Here is a 24,651-nt window from a genome sequence, read left to right as displayed (position 1 = left end):
AACACCAGAGACATCTACCACGTTTATTGTTCCCAAAATGTAATTACAGTAAACTACATGGAGCATGGAGCGGCGCTAAGAAATCCACACATGCATTCCTCAGCCCCAGATGGTATTACTGCTGATATTTTATTACTGTGCCTATCAAGGTATAGAGGAGACAATCAACTGCATGAGGTAAGACCTGAGTAGAGAAGACAGTAAGACAATTGGGCTGCTAACCAAAGTTGACAGTAATTTCCCCAGACTTCAGGCCCATAGGCTCTGATTTTTAGTTTTGCTGCATGATACTTCTTATTCTTCAAAATAAGAAGTTGGGCCTTCCATGGCAAATCTAATTCTGGCCCCCCATGCAGCCTTAGTATGCCTTTATTAGGCAAGCATGTTGGTTGGGTTTTGTAAAAGCTAAAAGCACCTACTGGTTTATTAAAACACAAAGAAGCCTTGCTAGTTAATGCACAAGGCGAAAGCCCAAACTAGCTATTTCCCAAAGCAAGCTGCAACTTATGCAGAGACATCTCTAACTATCCCTGAGGTGTACATTCCATATAGACGTGTATTACATTAACAGCCATTTTCACTTTACAAAAGACTTAATGTCATATCTTCTGTCAGATTTCTAGCACCTACTACAAAACTGGAAACATAAAAGCTTTTGAAATAATAGTCATTTCAAGTGAGTCACTCCCTGAAAGAATCTTCATCGGAGCCAAAGTAAGTTGACTCCAGTATCTTGGAAATAAAACCTGCATTAATTTGCTCATCTGCTTAGCATGTTATGAATCTGTTGCTGTGGAAACGGATATGGGGGTGATTGGCGAGGGGAGCAACACTGAACTGGTCATAGGCAAATCTCTAGCTAGCTGTCATTTCAGGCAAATTATAATTTGTAGAACAAACTTGTGGTTCAGACAATATATCCAACATACTAAGACAAGACAGTGGTAGGGTAAGAATAGCTTGTCATGAAGTCTTCCAGAGAGCTCTGGACTGAATTCCTGAGGTTCTTTTTTCAGTTGTGCTTACTGTAGGCTCCCAGAAGGGGCTCAGTGAAAATGCTTTAGCTCAGAGGAGCACTTAAAAGGAGCAAGAGCAGATACTCATGCAGAGACCGCATCTCTTTTCAACTTCCGTCTCCTGGGTGGAGACCTTGCGGGTTCAGGCACCTGCAATTTCCGCCCTTTTCCTTCCCCCTCTTCCGGGCGTAGAAGCCCCGCTCCTCCTCCAGCTAGGGCCCTAGAAACGACCATGTTCCCAAACCTTGCTTCCAGGACCTAAAAGGGTCACTCTCTTACAATGCGTTAATTAGGAACAATGTGTCTCCCAATGAAAGCTCTAAAAAGGGTGAGGTGTAGCCCACGAAGAGCAGTTCGGTGTGTTCTAGCCTGTTTCCCCGCCTCGCCCCACGTCAGGCTTCTACGATCGCGTCCAACCCGCTAACCCAACCTTTTCCCCGCTCCTCCCAGCGACCACCCATTGTCCCCGTGGCTGTCACGGTGCGGACGCCGAGCTCGCGACTGGAAAGGCAGGGCGACATTCAGCCTCGCGCTTTTCCAAGCCTTAAAAGGTCTACGGCCGCTTCCTGCAGCGAGCAGGTAAAGCGGGCGGCGGGAGGGAGCAGCCGCACCCGGGCCGCCCGCCCCGCGACGCCGGTGGCGGAGCCGCTGCTCTGCTCCCGGGTTCTGATCACAATGCCCTTGGGAGTAGAGCTGCCGTCACCCTGCCCCGCAGCCCGCCCGCCGCCATTACCGGCGCAGAGACAGGGCAGCCAGGCGGGAGGGGGGGGTGGGGAGATGCGAAGGTCCCGGATGTGCCCGCCAGTGGAGGTGGGGGCGGGGAGAGGTTTCCTTCCGCGGGCCGCAGGGGCGGGGAGGGAGGGCTGCTCGCGGGGGCGGCGGGGAGCGAACCGAGCACGCGGGTGAAGGCAGGGTCGGGAGCGGAGCGGGGAGCGGGTACGCGCTCTCCTCCGCTCGCCCTCAGGCGCGGGCGGGCCGGCTGGGCGCGCGCAGGGGAGCGGCGGTTGCGCTGGGCCGGAGAACTGTGGGCACCAATCAACGGTTGCCATAGCAGCGTTTGACGTCATCGTGCGTGTGGTGCCCCTGCTGCCGGGGCTAGTGATTGGAGGAAACCCCGTGTCTGCGGAGCGGCTGTAGCCTGTGAGCAGCCAGATCAGGGACAGAGTCTCAGCCTCGCCGCCACCACCGCCGCCGCCGCCCAGAGACTGCCGAGCCGGGTCCGTGTGCCGCCACCCACTCCGGACACAGGTGAGGAGCCGCCCTGAGTCGGCCTCCGCTCCCTTCAGCCCGCCGCCGCGCTGCGGTCCGATAAGGGGTGTCCTCGGGAGGACCCGGGCGGCGGCTCGGCTCCGCGGGGCCCGGGTAGGCGCCCACTGCCGCCCCCGGCCGCTTGCTTCTGGCCTGCCGGACTGCTCATCGCCCCGTTCTGGTCCCCGGGACGGGGGTGGCGGATGAGGCGCCCACGCGCGAGACCCAGGGGCTCCCGCTCCCGAGGGCGACCGCGATCCGCCCCCGCCGGCACCCTGCTTCCGCCCGCGACTGTGACTCGGCCGTGGCGCAGGTGAGGCCGCCCCCACCCGCGGCGCCCACGCCGCCCCTCCCCCACGGCGGGGGGCAGCCAGGTAGCACGCGGGGCTCTGGGGTGGGGCCCGCCTGGGACCCTGGGCTGGGCTCGCTGGATCCCGCAGTGCCAGAAAAGACTCGGGGCGCGCGGTGGGGGAGGGGCGCGGCCGGCGCCAGGCATGGGGGCACCGGGGCGCCGGGTCCCCAGCGTCCCGGGCCGGTGGGAGGTGAGCATCCTTCCAGGAGCCGCGGCCCCACGATGGGGGCTGCGCCTGTCTGGGTGGGGCCCTGCCCCTCCCCCTACCGCAGCTGTCGGGGCTTCGGGGCTCTGGTCGGTCGGACACCGGCGGAGGGGACCCTGGGCGGGAGCGGGCGGGGTGTGTCCGGCACGGGTCGGCCGCGGTTCCGCTTCTGCGGGCGCGGATGGCATCGGGCCCCCGGGGAGGGTGATCCGCTCTCCCCCCCCACCGTCCGACTGGGGCGGGTGCGCGGACTGCTCCTCCTTCTGCCCGGGTGGGGGGGGGGATTCACAGTCGGAGTAGGTTGGGCTCCTTGACACAGTTCCGCCATGACAAAGAGAGTCGGCTACTAGCGCGGAGGCACCAGCCTGGGCGGAGCCAAGGAGGGGAGGTGGCTGCGGATGGCGCGGACGCGAGGACTAGCGCTTTAAAGTCACCGCTGCGCGGTTTCGGTTCGCCCCACCCGCCGGCCGCAGGCAGCTAAGGGTTAAGTGGGTGCGGCGAGTATTCCCGCAGTCTGAAGGCGAGGCCCGGGAGCGCTGGTTTTCCTGTGAGAAACCTAATCCACTTCCCCTTATACGGGAGGTTGGCAGGGGAACGTTTGTACTGACTGGGCTTACATCATTTTTTGGAAGCAACATTTACCAGAGACCGTTTCTGATGTTAGATTTTCGAGACCCCGGGGGAAGTATGGGTTCATACATTTTAAATAGTTAATGCACTGAAGGTACTGTGTCTCGAATTTAAGGTAGCCCAGTCCGTGTTTCTGTTCTGGACATTGCTCATTTGGCTTCCAAAAAGAGGTCGTCCTTTGTGGAAAGGTAAAGGAAAGAATTTCCATGGTGGGCGGCAGTGACTCTTGTGCTCACCTTTAGTCGTGCATTCAGGTTGTGACTTTTTCGTTAAAATATATTTTGTGGGATCACTATATATATGATTTAGAGTCTTGGTCTTGACATAATTGAAAAAAATGAGAAGTAAATTGGAACTAGAGAACTTTAAAATTGAGGGAAAGAAACCTGGGGAAATCCGAGAAAGCGGCTTGAGTAGTTGTGACTGCTAGAGATCATGCAGTGAGTCCAGACTGCGGCAGACGCTGGAAGCACTTGGGTCCTTAGTGCTCACTCATGGTAGGAAGTGAGGAGTATGGGTGTGTGCTAAGCAAAAGTTCGTGGAACACCATATAGACACGGATAGATTTGGTCTTGGGTTTAGTGATCCCTAGTGGTGTTGTGTTCAAGTAGCAATTAGCCAATATCTTCAGATAATTTTCATCCCATGGTCAACTGGCAAATGTTACAAGTATAGTAGATCAGGGTTGGGGGTTGGGGGTGCTAAGTAAGTCGCTCTTGATAAGACTATATACACATATATAAAGGTTAGAATATGTGAATTACATGACGCTGATTCTAGAAATAGGCTCTTTATAGACATTGTAGGTCCCAGTTTCTACGCCCCCGCACCTCACCACCACGCAGACACTAGTGGCCAAGGAGAATAGAGGTGGGTTTTTTAGTTTTGTACTCCCAGCAGTTTAAATGTGGTTTTTTAAGTAGCTCATGTGTCCATATATGCTTTGATCTTCTGAACAGGTGCCACTGTTAACATGCAGACTATTGCTAGTTTTCTGGTTAATGGGGGGCTGCGTTTTAATTCCTCATGCTAGGTTTGAGATAACTGGTGTGCCTTATTTACAACAGGTGTAACGAGTATGTATTTTTCACAGGAGTTTTCTGAATGTTTCTCTTCCCTTTGCAGAATATCCAGTTATGGATAAAAATGAGCTGGTGCAGAAGGCCAAGCTGGCCGAGCAGGCAGAGCGATATGATGACATGGCAGCCTGCATGAAGTCTGTCACTGAGCAAGGAGCAGAGCTGTCAAATGAGGAGAGGAACCTTCTCTCTGTTGCTTATAAAAACGTTGTAGGAGCCCGTAGGTCATCTTGGAGGGTCGTCTCAAGTATTGAGCAGAAGACGGAAGGTGCTGAGAAAAAGCAGCAGATGGCTCGAGAATACAGAGAGAAGATCGAGACCGAGCTGCGAGACATCTGCAACGATGTACTGGTAAGAGTCACCCGCTGTCGCTTCATAGATGCACCGTTAGATAAACTAGAACCTGTCATTTAAAAGATGCTATAGAGCAACAGTAGATCGTTTTTGTAAGATAAATGCAAGGTTGTGTCAAGCAGTTCAAGTTAAACAGAAACCAGAAAAACAATTTGAATGATGGTTTGTGTTCCTGTACTGCTAGAGCTGATATTCATAAATGTATGTATATGAATACAGAATTTTACATCCCTTGTTTTATGTAAGGAATGTATAGACTCAGTATAGAGCCAGTTCCTGTCCCTGGATTAGCCATTTTAATAGAATGAATCTACTGTGGAGAAAACTGGTTTGCGATTGCTGTGTTGTAAGTCAACTTTAAATGTTAAGAAACAATGAAATAAACCCAAGCTTGGTTCTCCAGATTTTAGAAGTACCTAAGTATTTGGCACCTACTATGTTAAAATACTGTGCTTCTAGAAGCTTAAGAGATTAAACAGTACATTAGTGTAGATTTCCTTTTTTTTTTTTTTTTTAATTATTTGGTTTTTTTTTTTTTTTTTTTTTTTTTTTTTTTTTTAGGAGACTTTGAAGGTGATGTAATAGAAGAACAATCAGTTACCCAGACTAGGCTTAAAACTCGTGATGTCTTGCTGTCTCGGTCTCCCAAATGCTTAAAAGTTGGGAGTCACTATACCTTGCAAATTAGAATTCTGTTAAGACTATCTATTGGTAGAAAAGTCTTGATTTCTAAATTGTACTTTTTTGTCCTTCAAAGTGTTTTCAAGCTTTTTAAAGATTGGACCAATTTTAAGATTAAAAACAACTGAGATTACAGTCTTGAGTAGAGGCTTTTGCTTTGGGTGCATTTTTGTTTGTTTCTTTATATAATAAGAAATTTTATGATTGCTATTTTTCCAAGGTTTCAGAGTGCTATATTGAAGGTAAATAAAATACTTATTTTAAAATTAGGTAATTAAGAACATTTAAAACTGGACAGGTGTTCACTTCATAATAATAATGTTTCAGGTATGTTTCTTTCTGCTTTCCTTGCTTAATCTGTTTGTCACTAGGTTTTATTCAGCCTAATAGGTTTTGTGGAAGTTTTTTTCCCTCCTAAATACTGGTTTATATTTTGGTTTCAAGGAGTATAGTTAACTAATTGTACTTTCTCCTAAGACAAGAACATTTTGGGGATAAAAGGGACATGCTAATAGCATTTACCTCTTAGGATCTTGCTGCAGCTCCAGGTAGGTGTTTCCGTATTTTCCATGGGCAGGAAAAGAAGAAAACTGAAGTTATTTGTAAATAGCCTCTTGTAAGGGTGTGAAGGGTTTCTTGTCACTCCCTGCCTGCATGAGTGTCTTCATCAGGATAGTTGCAGCTTTTCACAAGGTACAAATGAGGTGTTGTTCTTGAAAGCTTACTTTCTTTCCCACATATGCAGGTGACTTAGAGAACTGTAAAGAAGCCTTTGCCTCTAGTCTTGGTCTTTCCAAAAGTCCAGCTCTGGTTTACTACATATTCATTCTCAAATACTGTTGATGCTTCCCTGAGAAAGAGGGCAGTAGAATTAGGTCAGCAGTACTGCTGCCATTCTTAGGCTTTGTTTTGCTTTTCAGCTTGAGAAGGCTCAGTAAATAAAGTGGACTTCCTACCAGGCTTTTTTCAAAGACCTGATGGTGACTTAGAAGTAGTTTTCATAAAATTCTTTGTTCCCTTTCTAGTGGAATAGAAGAGTAAAGTGTAACCAATCCTTCCTTAGTGGAGCCGCACTGGTGCTTTATGAAATCATGAGTGTGGCTTCTTTCTGTGCTGTTGGCTGGTAGCATCAGTGATGAGTGCAGCCTAACTGTTCTATTCATCACCTGCAGTGTATTCACTGAGAACAATACTCTTGACCACCACAGTCTAGCTACATGCTTCTGTCAAGTGTTTGATGTGTATCATTTAAACAGTAGACTAGGAGGAGGACTCCTTACCACATAGATAGATGGTCATTAGTGTAGCCATTATGACATGGATTTTTCCTTAAATAAAAGGACTTATTCCAACCTTTTCTTTCTCCTTTTGTTAGTTGGAAGTCGCAGTATTGAATCTTATATAGATCAGACTCTTCATAAGTGAGAGGCCCTAATCATTAGAGATATCTAATAATAATAATTGTTTATAAACCCAAAAGATACAATCCCAGGTGGGGTAGTTTATGCAAGTCATAATAAAATAGAATAGTGCACTAAAAACCTATTTCAGACTTTAATTATATTGTGATATGGAAAGCCGGGGAGGGGGGTGGTTATTGTTTTTTAATTTAAACTACAGTTTTACAGTGAAAGAAAACTTGAGTTCAATTTAGTGGGAATAACGGGTATGGTACCTGAGGAGTTGTTGTGGGGAGGAGAGTCAGGTGAACCTTGGGAGGTGCAGTTGTTGGGTGCAGATTATCTCTAGCCCTCAGAATTACTATTTATTAACTATTGAAGGAACAAGATAAGAAACAGGAAGCTAGCTTGCTTTTTTTTTTCCTCAGTATGTGTCTTGGACTTTTAACAATTGCTATATAGTCTTTATTTTAGCTGAAAATGACTAAGTGGCTCCTATTCAGAATAAAGACTTTACAGAAGTATGTGGTGATTGGAATCCACTTCACTGCTTTCTAGATGTGTATTTGTGTGGCTTTGTCATGTGTGCTTTCAGTATTTTAACATTGAAAGAACTAAGATGACTGAGTAGGTAGAGTGCCTTCCAGGAAGAGTAGCTGGTAACTGGAAGTGTCTTTGAGGTGATTGGTAAGGCTTCTCGTCTTAAGGGATGGTGTTTAATGAGGAATTTTATACAGTTGAGAAGTCTGATGCAAGAGTGAAGGGGGTGGAGGAAAATGCTGAAGGAGAGGAGGTGGTACTTTGGTGTCCAGAACAGAAGCAGCCAACACTGCACATCACCTGCAAGCGATACCTAAGCTTACCTGTAAGACAGGGAGCGTGGGCGTGTGCAGACAAGACTTGAGAGTCAGGCACAAGGTGAATTCAGGTGAGAATCAGAATGAGAAAGAACCACTGAAGCCTTACAGGCTGAGGAGATGATGGTCATTTCCAAACCAACAGCCCTACCCTTGAGCCTGTTCCAGAAGAGACATTTATATGCCTTGAATTTGAATTCAATCAGTAAGAAATACACCATATTGGGACTGTACTGTATTACATAGGTTGGTTGTTTATTAATTTTTGGGTTTTTTTTCCCCCTTCCCGAGACAGGGTTTCTCTGTCTTTAGCTGTCCTGGAACTCACTCTGTAGACCAGGCTGGCCTCGAACTCAGAAATCCGCCTGCCTCTGCCTCCCAAGGACTGGGATTAAAGGCGTGCGCCATCACCACCTGGCTTTTTGTTTTGTTTTTTAACATAGCATGTTGATTTATTGTAGCGTGGGGTGATCATAGTTGGCTTTAAAGATTATCTTAAACTAAAGCAGATAGGTACCCAATTGCCTGTTTTTCATAAGGCATTCAGATCTTTGCTTTTACTGTACAGATGAGTTCAGAAATCATTTCCTTAACATAATCCATATTTGTAATGTTTATCTTCAATAGAATGGGAGTTTCAAGTAAGAACTTAAATGTGTGATAGGCCATATATGATGGTGAAAATTTGGCAACAGTAAAGCTGTAGGAAAACAATAAAAGCCTGTGGCTGCTTTTAGATAGAAATGAGGGACATTGTAGTGGTTAGAAAGCCCACGTCAATGTTTATAATGAAATCAGCTTAAACATTCTTCTCAATTAAGTGAAGTTTAACTTAACATAAATGTGTAAATGAAGCTTCTGTGTTAAGAGCCCTTCTCTCAGCTACTGTTAGGCTTAGTCAGCGGAAAGCCTTTGTATGTTTAAAAACAAAAACACCACACACCTAACCAGAAACCCCTTTTCAATAACTTCCCCAAGAGCTGGGACTAGGAGGAGAGATGGGCCAGATCTTGAATATTATAATAGGATTAAGGATTTTAAAAGTCATGGAAAACCTTGACAAAGAAATGACACAAACTTTGTGTGGAATCGGGAAAAACAATAGTGGTTGTCTTAGAACTTCAGGATCTGGTAGTTCATACCTTTCATCCTAAGCACTGAAGAGGTAGAGGCAGGCTGAGTTTAAGCCCAGCCAAGGCTACATAGTGAAATCTTGTCTCAAAACAAAGCACACCCCCAGGTGCCCCACCCACCCACCAAAGGGGAAAAAAAAACGGTAAAGAAGCTATATTAGTTGTTTTTCTCGTAACTTTGGGAAGGGAAGGTTTATTTGGGTTCACCATTAGAGTACAGTCGTTTGTGGTGGCAGTAGAGCACAGCAGCTGGTCCCATTATATCTGTAGTCAGGCAGTAGGGATGAGTGTTGATGTTCCATTTACTGTCATCCCCACCCATGGACCCATGGGGTGATGGTGCTGCTGACACTCAGGATGAATCTTCACCCTTTGCATTTAAATCCAGAATGCCCAGAGGTGTGTTCTGTTGCTGTGATGAAACACCCTGACCAAAGCAGCGTAGGTGTACGCTGGATGCAGGAGCTGATCCAAAGACCCTGCTGTCCTTGTCATCCCACAGTCCTGGCATCTCCAAAACGCTGGTGTCTTCAGCTGAGACTGGCCTGCACTTTCACCCATGGCCTCTCATAGGCTCTCCTCAGTCCTGGGCCTTCAACTGCCTCTCCTGCCTCTCAAAGTGCCAGGTCTCAGCTTCTCTCCATGACCCTTTGATGAGCCTTCAAAACCAGAACTGCCTACACTACCAAGTCTGTCTGTCAGCTTATGCATGGTACAAGGTTGGCTGCCCTGGGAACACAGCTTCTGTGTGCTGACTCCCAGGATACATGGCTCAGAAAGTTTTACTTCAGTGATGTTGGTCTCTTAATCATTGCTAATTTCTTAGCTCCAGCTAACTAGCATTTATTGTCCCAGTAAAGCAAAAAGCTTTTACTTAAATGGTGCATGGTCTCTTGTTAGTCACAGCTGAGAGTCTTCATCCTCAACGGACCCAAACCACAAAATCTTAATTCAAAGTAGTAGATGTACAGTGCTTTACTCTCTGGAACTTCACAAGCTGGGCTTCTGTAGTCTGCATTTTTCTCAACACTTTTCTTCCAAGCTCCCACAGAACAGCTCACCAAGCTTTGAATACTCAGTGGCTTTTCTCCCCACGTCCTTCCACAGTTCTCCCCAAAACAACTTGGTCGGGACTATCACAATACCCCACTGTCCTGATACCAGCTTCTGTCCTAGTTAGTGTTACTATTTGTGTGATGGAACACCATGACCAGAACAACTAGGGAAGGAAAGGTATTTGACTTAACCTATGTCTACATTGAAGGAAGTCAAGGCAGGAGCCTGGAGACAGTTGATGAAACTATTAAGAAAATGCCCTCCATGCTTGCCTGCAGCCTGATCTTAGGGAACCTTTTTTTTTTTTTAATTGAGGATACCTCATCTCAGATGACCAGCTTGTGTCAAATTGACATAATTTTTTTTTTCTATAAGCTCATTAATAATTTAGGGGGCTGGAGAGATGGCTCGGTGGTTAAGAGCACTGGATGCTCTTTCAAAGGACCCTGGTTCAATTTCCAGGAGTCACATAGCAACTCACAATTGTAATTCCAGTTCCACGGATCTGACACTCTTACACAGACATAAATGCAGACAGAACACCAATGTACATAAATTATGTATAAATAATTGATATTTTTGCAGCATTAGACTTCTGCGGCGTATTTGAGAAAGACTGAAGTGTGGAGTTTTCAGAGTCAAAGTTAAGTATGTCTGATATCAGTTAAGTTGGATCAGTATTACTCCATAATCCATTGACCTAGTAAGCTTCTTAAGTTTGTCTAGGTGGAGTGGGATTCCGTATTATGTCTTCATCTTTGTCCCCATAGCCTTCAATACTGTAACAGTTTCAGAGTACATGGAGCTCATGTTTGTAGGGCTGTTAGAGTAGCTGTCTCTGCTCAAGGCCAGGCTCTGTTTTCTTGAAATAGCTGCTTCTGATGCTCATGTGCAAACTGCTAGTGCCTTCAGTGCTGCCTGGTTACTGTTTGCACTTTCATTCATTTACATAGATGTATACAGGGTATTCCCAGGCGGCACCTAGTTGTATGTTATTAAGGGTAAATTTACTCTGATAGTTCAGAATGTTACTACATTTTAAAACTCAGGGGGGGGGGGAGAGAGAGAGAGAGAGAGACAGACAGACACACACACACACACAGACAGACACAGACAGACAGACAGACAGACAGAGAGATAGCACGCGCTGTATCTTTGAGAGTTTCCTGCTCCTTCTAAAGTCCCGTGCTCAGGCTTGCCCTCTAACACCTCTGTCCCTCAGAGTGGTCTAGCTGACCCTCAGAGACAGTTTTTGTTACTTGTTCTTTTAAAACAGGGTCTGGCTGTATCCCTGGCTGACCTCAGAATTTGTAGATATCCAGACTTGTGATATACTACACCCAGCTCTGTCTCAATGGACGAAAACAAATTATATCCCTTAAAAAAAAGACTTGGAATTTCATATGTATGATGGCCTGCCTGCCTGCTCACCTGTGCCACTTTTATCTGGTGCCAAAAGAAGCCAGATGAGGGTGTTAGATTCCCTGGGACTCCAGTTGTAAGCTACCATGTGGGCCCTAGGGACTAGAAGCCAGGTCCTCAGTTAAAACAACCATTGAGCCATCTCTCTCTAGCCATAAAAAGATTCTTTTAGTGCTGTGGCTGGCTGGTCATTGACTTGGGCTTGGTCTTTTCTCAATACTGTTAATGTTTCTTACAGTAATATGCATGAAACTTTTCATTCTGCATATTTGCTTGTCTTTGCCAAAATCCCACAAAGCTTTTATCGTAAGTTGGTGTTGTCCCTGAGGGAGTTTTTGCAGCTCTCATCTTTACGGCCAAGGACTTCTGATTCCTTACTCTGACTCCTTCCACTAAGACCTCCAAGTACCCAGAGATAGACTTAGGAAAGCTCACAGAACCGTGGGGTGGGGGTGGGGTGGGGGGACAGGTGTTGCTGAGCTCCTTGGGATGTTTTTAAATAAAACTGCTTTTGAAGCTGGGAGGTTGCTCAGCAATTAAGAGCTGGCTAATCTTCGAGAGGACTCAAGTTTCATTACTGTCACCTACATGATAGCTCAGAACTGTCTGTAATTCCAGTCCTAGGGGATCTGACACCTTTTCCTGGTCTCTGCTGTCACCAAGTGTACATGTATATAGACATACATGCGGGCAGAATATCTGTATACAAATTAAATTTAAAGCTAATAAAAATTGTTGCTCAGTTTAAAATGACATGCTTGGATACCAATAAACCCAGAGACCAATTGTTTTGACAGAATAAGCAACTTTAGTTACATTTAAGGTTCATGTCCTTTACCAAAACCATGCTCTTTTCGGGAATGACTTTTCCTTCCAGTTGTCCTTCACTCTCTCTCATCTGAGAGCACTGTCATCAGACAGTTTCTTTAATCTTATCACAAAGACAATGATTATGCCCCACGGAGGACATTTCAGTGTGGATTTTTACTGTAAGGAGTGAAGTTAGGACAGGTTGTGCAGACTTGAATGGCTCTATAGTTAATATTTATTGACTGGCTGGCTGCCTATTTTGTAAACCCTGTTTCATAGAAAAGTAGATATAAAAAGCCTCTGCTTGTAAGTCTCAACTAGAGAGTAAAATGACTTGGATACAAATAGAAGTTAAGGCAGGGGAAGCTGCTTCAATGTTTTTTAAAGATCTGATGGGGGACACTCAGAATTAAATACATAATGTGTGCAGGTTACAAAGACTATTACAGTGTTGGGCTGAGGAAGTTGCTCATTTGAAGAAGGGGGTGTACCTGGGTTCCATCCTCAACCCAGCCAGCGGAGAGGGTGCAGTGGTGTGTGCCTGTGATCCCAGCATGCACCTCTGTGGGTGATGGCTGAAGGGCCCGAAGTTGAACACCCTGTGTCATGGAGTTAGTTTCAAGGCCAAAAGAAACTGTCGAGCAACAATCAAACAGAGGCTGTATGTTCGGTGCCATATTCCTGTAATCCCAGTACCCCAAGCAGGAAATAACAAATTTGAGGTCAGTTTGAGCTATATGTGATAAAACTTTGGCTTTGAAAATATAACTGTAAAAAGAAACTGAGACAAACATTTAAAGTGGTGCTGGAGAGATGACTCAGTTGATAGACATGTGCTATGTAAGCAGGAAGACCCAAATTCAGATCCCCAGCTCCTACTGGACTATAGACCTCTCCTGGGGAGGTAATCAGACTGGGGTGCAGGTCTGTTGACAGACCCTGTTCAAAAGGAAGGAAGGAGGGAAGGGAGAGAGAGGCGGACCTAAAGTTGACCTGTTCTGTCTGTGTACACACAGCTTTATGATGGAAGGGCTTGGTAGTGGGACCCTGTTTTATGAGGCCCAAAGTTATGCCCTTTGCAAAGGGGACCTGGGGGAAAAAGGAAAGAATATGCTCAAGGTGTCAGAATAATGTATCAGGAACTGCTTGGTGAGGTGGTATCTGATTGTACCTATATTGATTAGCAGTTATGATGGGTGTGGCTTTTGCCTTACAGTTGATTGGTTAGTTATTTTGAGGCAGGCTCTCATTCTGTAGCCTAGGCTGGCCATAAATAGAAATCCTGCTTGAGTGCGAAGCTACCACATGGTGGTTAACAGTAGTTCCTCTCAGTTCTGTTCCCGCGCGCCGCCACCCCACCTCCACCCCCTCCCCATTTACCCAGGGCAAGGAGCTCCTGAACAGGTAACAGAGGCCTTCATTCAGAAGTCATCCCTGGGTTGTCTCTGCCCACCACCAACTGGACAAAACCACAAAAATGCATTCTGTCAAGCATTACATTTTATAAAGATGCTTTGCTTATTAAATTTTTGACATAAACTCCTTTTTATGGTATTTTAGGGTACAGCCCAAGGGATTACTTAATCAGCTCTCACTGGTTTTAAGACAGGAAGTAAAGGTCTGCTGTGTGCTTGTTGTTGGGAATGCATTGGAGTTAGTCACCCTCCCATCACTCTTCATTTCCTCATGTCAGGGCCTTTAAAGGTAGCAGCTGTCCATGAGACCTCACACACACAACCCTCAGTGTTGCCATAGGAAGCATCCTTATCTTGTTTTGTGAGCACTTTACTCATTGGTTAGTTTGGAGCAACTGAGGCTACAGTTTGGAGGTGAGCGCCCTTGAGCACATGGGGGAGTAAGAGACTAAACTCAAGAGCAGTGGGCCTGTTCAACTCATGGCTTAGCTTTCTAGTTCAGATGTTAAGAGAACAGAAGTGATGGTAAATTCTGTAGGTCTACAGAATAGAGTGCTGGGGAAAGTTTACATGAGAAAGAATGGCACAAGACTAGAAATATGAACCATGTCCTTTATAAAGTAGACTTCCTCTCTGGGGGCATTAGTGTTAAGTGGCGTGATGACACACTGAAGAAGAGGGGTAGGGTTCGGAGGCTCCTCCTCACTCTGAGTCACATTTGTTGAGGCCACATTAACATTTAGCTGCATTTTCAAATTTTAGTTCATTAGTTTTAGGGATCATTTTAGTGTGGAGGGTGTGTGTGTGTGTGTGTGTGATTAAGGTCTTGTGTAGTCCACACTGGATTTGAAATCCTGGTCCTCCTGCCTCTACCTCCCAAGTGTTAGCTTCCATACCCAGCTTTTTGTTTTTTGAAATAGGGTATAATTCATACTAAAGCTCAGGCTGGCCTCAGAGTTGGAGCTGTCTTCCTCCCAGTACTAGGGTTATAGGCACAAACACCAACCCTAGCTTAGGACTTGTTCTTGCTAATATGTTACCTTCGTGGCAATTGATGCACTGTGTACAGTAAGTGTAGAAAGTGAGAACTGTCCTCCCAAATTTCATACTTACAAATGGATCACAGTTTCTCTGCTGTCTTTGAAATTTGAAATACAAAGTATAAACTGATGTGGGAAGAAAGCAAAGCAGGCTATTAGAGTCTTCTAGAAGCTCTTTAAACATAAGTATTTTAACTCTGTGTGTGTGTGTGTGTGTGTGTGTGTGTGTGTGTGTGTGTGTGTGTGTGTGTGTGCGCTTGTGCACATGCACCTAAACCACAGGACACTTTGCAGGAGTCAGTTTTCCTTCTGTGGGAGTCTTAGGCATTGAAACCATGACACCAGCAGTGGTGCAAGGCCTTTAGTCGGTCTTACCTGCTGTTTGTTTGTTTGTTTGTTTGTTTGTTTGTTTGTTTGATGAGTGTTTTGCCCAAATGTGTGTCTGTTCACCACATGCATGCCTGGTGCCCTTGGAGGCCAAAGGAAGGTATTGAATCCCCTGGGGACTGGAGTGGGGGTACAGATGGTTGGGAGCTGCCCTGTGGGACCTTGGTTATTTAGAAGAGCAGCCAGGGTTCTTAACCACTGAGCTATCTCTCCAACCTAAGTTTTTGTGATCTTAACCAGGAATCTAACAAAATTATTTGCTTATAGGTCTTACTTTAATACAGTGCTGAACCACTGTACTTAATAGGTGGTTCCAGCATTCTGCTCCATTGCACACACTGACTCGCTGTCCTTTAGTCGGACAACTTTTCTGTCTGTTTTTCATGATTTTGGTGTGTCTTCCATTTCCTGGCACACTGCTCTCTGATTTGTTTGCATTTATAGTTCTTTGTTGCATGACTTCAGGCTTCTTTGGGGCAGAGGTTCAGGTGTGATGGCACATTACAGTGAGCAAGTCGTGCTTGGGGAGTGTGCTTTGTCCCCCTACTGCACCCAGGTCTCATCAAAACAAAAGGTTTTTTTTTGTTTGTTTGTTTGGTTGGTTGGTTTTTTGGTTTTTTTTCGAGACAGGGTTTCTCTGTGTTGTCCTGGACTCACTCTGTAGACCAGGCTGGCCTCGAACTCAGAAATCCACCTGCCTCTGCCTCCCAAGTGCTGGGATTAAAGGCATGCGCCACCACCGCCCGGCAAAAGTTTTTAAAGTATCCACTGTTTTGTTTTTAAAGGGTAAACTATAAATTACTTGCCTAAAAGTTGTATGCTCTAAATGCCTTTGCTTTTAAAAAAGGCAACAGAGGAAATATGCTTTCAAATTTTTAGGAAATTTGAGGATTCATGATAAATTGGGGGCACTTTTCTGGGACAAAAATGGAAAGCAAACCTTGAAATTAATGTTTTAGTGAAACAAGATGGGTGAAGACTTAACACTCATACTACCTGGGTGAGCAGTTTCTCACTGGTCTTCTTGACTGTTGCTCTAGAGTGACTTACTTCCCTTGGCTCATGAAGGTGGGTAGACACTTAGCTGCCTGTGTGGCTGCTGTTCAGGGACACTTTTGCCCTCTCTGGCACCTTGTGTGTGAGCACCTGGGGGTCAGAGGCATAGAATAGGGTTTTGGTTTTTTGGTTTTTTGTTTTTCCTCCTCTTAGGAAAATACTTACTCTCTGATAGTATCAGCCTCAGTTTATATGTTTATATGTTTATATTATATCTTAATTGTTTAAAAGTAGTGAGCTTTGTTTATTTTTATATTTGAGAAATGGGTCTTTAAGGTACTATGGTCATGTTGTTTAGCTTATAAGATTAAAAACGATGAGACCCTGCTCCCATGACACCAGTAGGGTTGAGCTATGATCACTTGAGCCCATGAGTTCCAGTTACACCTGCACAGTATCGAGGTTGTGGCTTAAAAAGCAGAACTGTGTGAAAGTTAAAGGTGTAAAATTGTGTTGTTAATTGTACCTACTGCAAGATAAAACAAACTCAGCCTGCCATTTTCTTTGTCTTTCAGTCTGTTCTGTGCTTCATTCTTCTTGTATGTTCAAAAAAAAGATATGTCTTTGTTTTCCTTAAACTAAAACCTTTAGAAGTAGATATGGTATAGGTGAAACTCAAGAGCTTATAAAAACTAGGTTTAATAAGGCTATGTTAGCATTGAAAAGTATTTTAACACAAATTAGTATTTCCTGTTCTTTTAAAGTGGTTGGACAGTATAAGCAGTTGCTGTATTTTAATGTGAGCAGTGTTTAGCTCATGTTACTAGAAAACTACAGGCATTCACAATGATGTGCAGGCGCTTGAGGCATTCTTCACACGGTATCCTCTGCCGTCGTTAACTATTGCCACGGCAGTACAAGCAGTCAGTATTACTGTCTACTCTCTTACTGTTTTATGTGTGAGGTGTTTTGTCTGTATGCATGTAGTTGCACTATGTGCTTGCCTGGTGTCCTTGGAGACAAGGGTGGCCAGATTCCCCTGAAAGGCAAGTTTCAGGTAATTAAGGAACTGCCATTTGGGTTGTGGGAATTAAACTTGGGTCCTCTGGAAGAGCCACCTGACTGCTAGGCTAAGCCATTGTCATCCTCACTGCTGTTTAGTGACATCAGCACTTTCTGTCCAAGAAAGTAACAGCTAAACCTCCTTATCAGGAAGCAAGACAAGGCGGGATTCATTGAATCCTTTACTACTGTGAATTCACAGTTTAAAAAAAAAAAAAAAAACCACAAAGATTGTATAGTCCTTGGAACTAGGAAGTTGGTAGTAACAGCCCTTGTATTGATAGCTTTTTCTATATGGGAGATGGAGAAATGCAGCTGTCACCCTGGCCATGTGAGTAGATGTCCAGGCCCCAGTACATGCTGTACCTATATTGTAAATTAAAAGTGACTTCTTCAAATGTTTTTGGCTGCTGTTGGTTTGAATGAAAAACTCATGGTTCTGGAGGGCCTGTGATTATCCCCAGAAAACGTGGGTGTGGCTTTTGTGCATCAAACAAGATGTTTTGTTCTTGGGGTCCTTCTTTTGTTTCAAACAGCTTTAGACAGACTGCTGTGATTATTCACTGGATGTTGGATAGGCACACTGAAAGCTAATGAAGTGAGTCACTTCAATGTTGAGGCTGAGTGTTGCAGTTGGTCTGTTACTGCAATTCCCAATAAAATGGGATTTTGGTTTGGTTCTGGTTTTTCAGAAGGGTCTCTGGAGCTCTGGTTTTCCTGAAACATGCTCCAGCTAGACTCAACCTGGAATTCAGGAAGCAGCTCCTCTGCCTCCAAGTGCTGGGGTTAAAGATATGTGACACTACAGCCCTGCTCCCAATGTGCTTTTTAGGAATACAAAGTAGGTTGCTAATTGACATTATATCAATACTGCCTAAAGGAGTTTCTGTCCTAGCTTTAGGTTTTTACATTGCACCCTCCACACACACGAGTTGATTCTGTAAGTTTGCTGGGCCAGCACAGGGTCACTGAGATACGTTTCTAACCCTTTGGGTGTTTTAGAGGCAGGGTCTCTACATGTGTAACCTATGTTGCCTTTAAGTGTTGAGATTACAAAGGTGCCCATGTCAGCCGCCAGACTTGGACATTGTGAGGGACAGTCACTCAGTCTTAAGTTAACTGTGTCTGTATGACCTGTCTACGTGCATGGAGTAAGCATGGGGCTAGAGTTGGCTCACTCAGGTCTCCTGTCATTGGATGATAGAGATTCAAGAATCTCAGGGCTTTTCAGAGAGGAGAAACCACTTCTTGTAAGAATTAGCTTATCTGGGGTTCAGCCCAGATGAACATGGACATCACTTTGATTTCAAAGCAGTGGTATCCAAGGAAGTAGCTACGATGAGACTGCGTTGTTTTGGGTTTGGTTTTTTTTGTTTTGTTTTTCTAGTCACTCAGTTCTACCTTTTTCTCTGTAATGCCATTGTATTATTTGCTTGAAGTCTGCTATAAAAGGTTGGTTTTATTTGGTATGTGACAATTCCAGTAAGCTTTAAGTTGTTAATAGTCTTAAGCAAAGTTACAGGATGACATTTTATGGTTTGGGAAGGTCTGTAGGTAAGAAAGAAATTGCTATGATGAGATTAAAGGTCTTTTTCCTTCTGGCCTTCTCCCTGCCTTGAGTTACTCATTGATTTACATTTGAGGTGGTGTCCATTTGCAGTCCGGGATGGTCTCATCCACGGCAATCCTCCTGCACCAGCACTCTGGACTGCTGAGTTATTAGAGAAATTTAAGGTTTTGTTTTGAAATCTTTTAAAACTCAGTCTATAGTGTTTGCTTAAGAAAACTACTTAACTTTGGTTTGTAAGTATTGTCTTCTTACTATGTCTGTTTCTTTTCTTCTGAAGTCTCTTTTGGAAAAGTTCTTGATCCCCAATGCTTCGCAACCTGAAAGCAAGGTCTTCTATTTGAAAATGAAGGGTGACTACTACCGTTACTTGGCCGAGGTTGCTGCTGGTGATGACAAGAAAGGTGAGCTGGTTTTGCTTGGTTGTGCTTAGGTGAAGCAGTTCTGGTGGGGATATCCACCTCTGAAGTCTGCGTTCTTCCAATTACTTAGCACACCAAAGTGCTTACTGGATGGCGAGCTCTTCCTGTCTGTGTCGTTTCCCTATGCTGGTATTTTAAAGTTGAAGCTTTCTGAAAAGCTATTTATATAAGAATGTTTCCTCGCTACTGTTTGCTGAGGAGTAACCCCATCGTGGAATGAGGAAATCACTAGACAGTGATCAGATGGTTGTGTGTAGGGGTGTTTGGCCTGCATGTGTGTGTCTGTGCACATGTGTCCAGTACTGTTAGAGGTCAGAGCAGCAATTGGATCCCCTGGATCTACAGTTACAGACTGTTGTGAGCTGTCCCTAAGGTGCTGGGAACTGAACCAGGTTCCACTGAAAGACCCTCGGAGCTATCCTTTCAACCCAGCCCCTCTCTGAGTTGCTCTTCTCTTGACAACAGTAGCGAGTAGAGAGTGTGATGGAGGACACAGCGTTGCTTTAAACAGTATAATTTGGTTAAGAATGTCAGAGCTTGTATTTCAGAGGATAGAAGTGATCTTTTTTGGTTTTTCGAGACAGGGTTTCTCTGTATAGCCCTGGCTATCCTGGAACTCACTCTGTAGACCAGGCTGGCCTCGAATTCAGAAATCCGCCTGCCTCTGCCTCCCAAGTGCTGGGATTAAAGGCGTGCGCCACCACCGCCCAGCAGAAGTGATCTTAAGTGAGAAGTTTGGCTTAAGTAAAGCTGCTGCACAGACTTTGAAAGTGCATTTTACTGTGTTGCATTATCTAGGAATTGTGGACCAGTCACAGCAAGCATACCAAGAAGCATTTGAAATCAGCAAAAAGGAGATGCAGCCGACACACCCCATCAGACTGGGTCTGGCCCTCAACTTCTCTGTGTTCTACTATGAGATCCTGAACTCCCCAGAGAAAGCCTGCTCTCTTGCAAAAACAGTATGTATTTTACCTGTTACTTGGGAATTGGGCAGTCTTCGTTATTTGAATTCTGAGATGTACTTTGTTTTGCATTTGTAGGCTTTCGATGAAGCCATTGCTGAACTTGATACATTAAGTGAAGAGTCGTACAAAGACAGCACGCTAATAATGCAGTTACTGAGAGACAACTTGACAGTGAGTACCTAAGGCAGTCTGCTGGGTGTGGCTGGGTGACTGAATACAGTATTCTAGCTACTGTTAAAAATCATTAAGAACATTGCCAGTATTTATGAGCTATTGCTTTGAACTAAATTGTTGTAAGTTACCCCTTTCCATTTCAAGCCTTGAGTAGTTTCTTTTTCATCCCAGAGTCCGTTGTATGCTTGTTCAGCACAAGCAAATCAGAGTCCAGGTTTCCTGTGGTAGAGGAAGAGTCCTGAGTTAGTTACAGGCTAGCCTGGACTACATAGTGACAAGCCTACCTGGGCAACATAACAAGATTCTATCTCCCAAAAAAACAACAACAACAAAAATAAACTTAAGGCTGTTTGTGTTTAACTTGCCTTTGAAGTTGGTTTTCTTGTCCTTTGGAGCTGTGTTCCTGTCTGACTGACCAGTTACACAGGGGCTGAGGTGCTCAGGTACTAGGTATTGCCGCTCTTGCTGGCCTGGTCTCTGTCCCAGGGAAAGTTGGGGTTGATACTTTGCTGTGCTGAAGGTTTAACCATGAACCCCCATTCCATTGTCTTAACCAAAACTAAAACAGCAACTCTTGAGAATTCATTTAAATGGTCTTTATTTATTATTTAAATTGGGATCCCAATAAAGCCCATGCTTACCATTGGCTCCTTGGGTTTTTCTTCCTTCAGATAAGTATTAAATTTGAAGTTTTGAGGCTTAAGTGAAAAAGTTAACCAACATTTACTGTGTGTCAGGGAAGAGATAGAAATGAGTGTCTTTGGTCTGTGGTCTACTGTTTCTGTTTGTGTTCGGTTGATAAGAGACTTGTCCGTTCTTTTACATGTTTTACTTTCAGTAAAAGTCTGTAGCTGTAACTGGGGTTGTCTGCAAACTTAGGAGACTTAAGTGAAAAAGAAACAGAATAGGCCTGGAAGTGGGATTCGGGCCTTATATATGCTAGGCAGTGTCACCACTGAGCTGCATCCTCAGCCCAAAGGAAATACAAGATGTCAAATAAGGAAGCACTTGATTCATTAGCTAGAATGGGGTGGGGGGGTGAATGTAGTTCATTGGAGAAGTGATGTGTAAGGCCCTAGATATAGTCCTTGGTACCGCTAAAGTTTTGTTTTCTCGTTGAGCATGGTAATACACCTGTTATTTCAGTTGGTGGGAGGCTCAAGCAGGAGAAACACAAATTCTAGGCAGAGTAAAAAGAAAAAACGAATACTAAGTCTAACATGTTGTCCGAGTTGCTTTGAAGTGATGAGTTAGTATTTAAAGTAGACCTAGGCCTAGCTAGGTGTGTCACTACTTTTAGGGGCTCCTTTGAATGTTTTCATTCATTGGAATTTTGGGGTGAGTAGAGGAAAGAGCATCCTGAGCAAAGTGAGAAGGCAGAGGAGCAGCTCTGCCCTGAGCCTTGTTAGCAGGCTGCTGCTAACAGCTTGACACCTAACTGACACAACCAGTGCCTCACAGGAAAGAGCTGCCCTGGATCTAGTTTGTAATGTTTATACACAGAATTCTAAAGCCTTAAAGGACAAGGCGGAGACAGACAGGAGAAGCTGTTGACTGAGCACACAGACTGCAAGAAGGCATTTAGCCAGCTCTGTATGACTTAAAATCTCCGTTCTAGACCAAACATGGAGGATGATTTGGGGAGAACAAATACTGTTAGGTTAGAGTCCTTTTCCTCCTTTTTGTTTGGCTTAAAATAATTTTACATTGAAGCAGTTGAAATAATTTAGAAGCTGTCATTTAGCTTATTGAAACATTGTAACAATAATGAAACATTAATAATGAAAAGTCATCCTGCCACACTATGAAACACCTTCTTTTCTGCTTTTTGGTAGAATATTTGGTTCTTACTATAACATTATGTTTGTTTTTATTTCTTGCAAATAGGAGAAAATATTTTCCTAATTTGAAAAGTCAGGAAAGCCCAGTGTATAGTTAGCTCGGTTGATTGAACTGCTGCTGCTGCTTTTGATCTGTGACTTTGTCACAGAGATCCATGATCATAGCCCTTCCTGAAAACACTAAAAACCATTGACTTTAGAGCTTTGCCTTTACATCTTGGAGAGTCAGAGTGAGAGGACATGCAGGGCCAGCTCTCCACTGTAGGTTTGAGGCTGGGGCTAGGTAACGTGACTCAGGCATCCTGCCATCTTGTCTGAAAGACTATTTCCTCTTCCTGGCCATTAGCTACCGAAATCTGTTGTGTTTAAAGACAGATATGCTATGTGTCTGCCATGCCCAGGTCAGGCTATTTTCAGTGGTGTCATTTTAAGCTTTCCAACTAAAGCATGTAGTCACATACCAGATCCTGGGCTAGCATGCGTACAGAAAGTTGGATATTTGTTTTGTTAATAATCAATCTGAAGTATGCTGAAAACAATCTTTCCATTTCTTTACCAGTTGTGGACATCGGATACCCAAGGAGACGAAGCAGAAGCAGGAGAAGGAGGGGAAAATTAACCGGCCTTCCAACCTTTGTCTGCCTCATTCTAAAATTTACACAGTAGACCATTTGTCATCCATGCTGTCCCACAGATAGTTTTTTGTTTACGATTTATGACAGGTTTATGTTACTTCTATTTGAATTTCTATATTTCCCACGTGGTTTTTATGTTTTCATATTAGGGGAGCAGAGCCAGTTAACTTCAGGGAGTTACTCGTTTTCATCTTGAGGTGGCCAATATGGGGTGTGGAATTGTCACATGAGTTACACATGTTTGGCATAGTACTTGTGGTACATTGTGGCTTCAGAAGGGCCAGTGTTAAAACTGCTTCCATGTCTAAGCAAAGAAAACTGCCTACATATTGGTGCGTGCTGGCGGGAATAAACCGGAAACGGGTTCCAGTCATGAGTGTAGTCTTTGTGGGTACTGTAAGGCTTGGAGCACTTGTGAGGCTGTGACACAAACATCCTGTGGATGCACACTAGGATCCTGTGTCTCTGTGTGCACACCCTTGACCACAGCTCCAGAAGTCGTCTCTAGACAAAGTTGTGACCCAATTTCTCTGATAAGGGCAGAAACGGTTCACATTCCATTATTTGTAAAGTTACCTGCTGTTTGCTTTCATTATTTTTGCTACACATTTTATTTGTATTTAAATGTTTTAGGCAATCTAAGAACAAATGTAAAAGTGAAGACGCAGTAAAAATGAGTTGCTTGGTGTTCCCGGCTCCGTGCGTATCAAGCACAGCGGTAAACAAAATCCCATGTATTTAACTTTTTTTTTTTTTTTTTTTTTTTTTTTAGGTTTTTTGTTTTGTTTTGCTTTTGTGATTTTTTTTTTCTTTTTGATACTTGCCTAACATGCATGTGCTGTAAAAATAGTTAACAGGGAAATAACTTGAGATGACGGCTAGCTTTGTTTTAATGTCTTATGAAATTTTCATGAACAATCCAAGCATAATTGTTAAGAACACATGTATTAAAGTTCATGTAAGTGGAATAAAAGTTTTATGAATGGACTTTTCAACTACTTTTCTCTACAGCTTTTCATGTAAATTAGTCTTTTGGTTTTGAGACTTCTCTAAAGGAAATTGTCTCCTTATTCCCTCTTGGCAGCTAATGGGCTTTCACCAATTTTGAATCCAAAGTTTATCATAACAAAGACCGATAATGTAGCTTCCATTCTCAGCCAAGTCCCACATTCTTCCCCTTACTCCCTCTCAACAATTGAAGTGGACTTTTGTGGGGGGCGGGGGGGGTGGTGATTGGCAAAAGGTAATGTGTTCCATTTAAAATTTTAGTCGATGGCGTTTTCTAACTTAGGAAGCCACAATGTTCTTGGCCCATGTGACACTGGGCGTTAACTGTTAAGTTTTGTGCTTCCAAGTCGCTGTTGGTTTTAAGAATTTCCTGATGCTCTTACAGCCTGCCTGGGATTCCAGTCCTCTATTTCCACGTTGGGCACAGGCTTACTTCCCTTTTACTGTCTTGTCACCAACCATTCCAACTTGGTGGCCATGTATTTGGGAAAAGGCCGCATGATCTTTCTGGCTCCACTAAGTGTCTAAGATACCTGCTTCCTCTGCTTGCATCCCACAGCCTCCCTCAGCCTCTCCTGCAGCCCAGCTCTCCTCAGTTGAGCTTGTGTTTATCTTCCTGGAAATCCTGCCCTGAATGGTCTGTCATCGTCTCCCTTTAAAATCCTTCCTCTTCCTCTTCTCACATAATGATGGGGCTAAGTCACACCCAAAGCCCACCCTACCGAGTATTTCCTCAGTACTTTACAGAAAACACCAAACAAAAATGCCATTTTACAAGAGGTGTATTTTTTTTTCTTTTAGAATGTAAGCTCCTCCAGAGCAGGGACAATGTTTTCTGTATGTTCTATTGTGCCTAGTACACTGTAAATGCTCAATAAATATTGATGATGGGA

The 24,651-nt window shown here is 44.3% G+C and overlaps 1 protein-coding gene across 1 annotated transcript; it reads left to right on the top strand.

The window, feature by feature from the left end:
- The first annotated feature begins 2,128 nt into the window (after positions 1-2,128).
- On the top strand, positions 2,129-24,651 carry Ywhaz (tyrosine 3-monooxygenase/tryptophan 5-monooxygenase activation protein zeta). The gene is made up of 6 exons (XM_034516070.2): positions 2,129-2,264; positions 4,577-4,881; positions 18,991-19,114; positions 19,931-20,094; positions 20,176-20,271; positions 22,675-24,651. The coding sequence occupies exons 2-6, from the start codon at positions 4,588-4,590 to the stop codon at positions 22,732-22,734; spliced, it is 738 nt and encodes a 245-aa protein (XP_034371961.1). The 5' UTR covers positions 2,129-2,264; positions 4,577-4,587; the 3' UTR covers positions 22,735-24,651.

Source organism: Arvicanthis niloticus, chromosome 13, assembly GCF_011762505.2.
Source record: "Arvicanthis niloticus isolate mArvNil1 chromosome 13, mArvNil1.pat.X, whole genome shotgun sequence".
NCBI classification, from domain to species: Eukaryota; Metazoa; Chordata; class Mammalia; order Rodentia; family Muridae; genus Arvicanthis; species Arvicanthis niloticus.
Note: the sequence above shows the minus strand (reverse complement) of the source record. Positions and strands in the feature narration are given on the sequence as shown.

Excerpts from the sequence above, each read along its gene's own strand:
- Ywhaz (XM_034516070.2), top strand. The coding sequence starts at position 4,588 with ATGGATAAAAATGAGCTGGTGCAGAAGGCCAAGCTGGCCGAGCAGGCA. Across the intron at positions 4,882-18,990 it reads ACATCTGCAACGATGTACTG|TCTCTTTTGGAAAAGTTCTT; the intron begins GTAAGAGTCACC and ends TTTCTTCTGAAG. Across the intron at positions 20,095-20,175 it reads CCTGCTCTCTTGCAAAAACA|GCTTTCGATGAAGCCATTGC; the intron begins GTATGTATTTTA and ends TTGCATTTGTAG.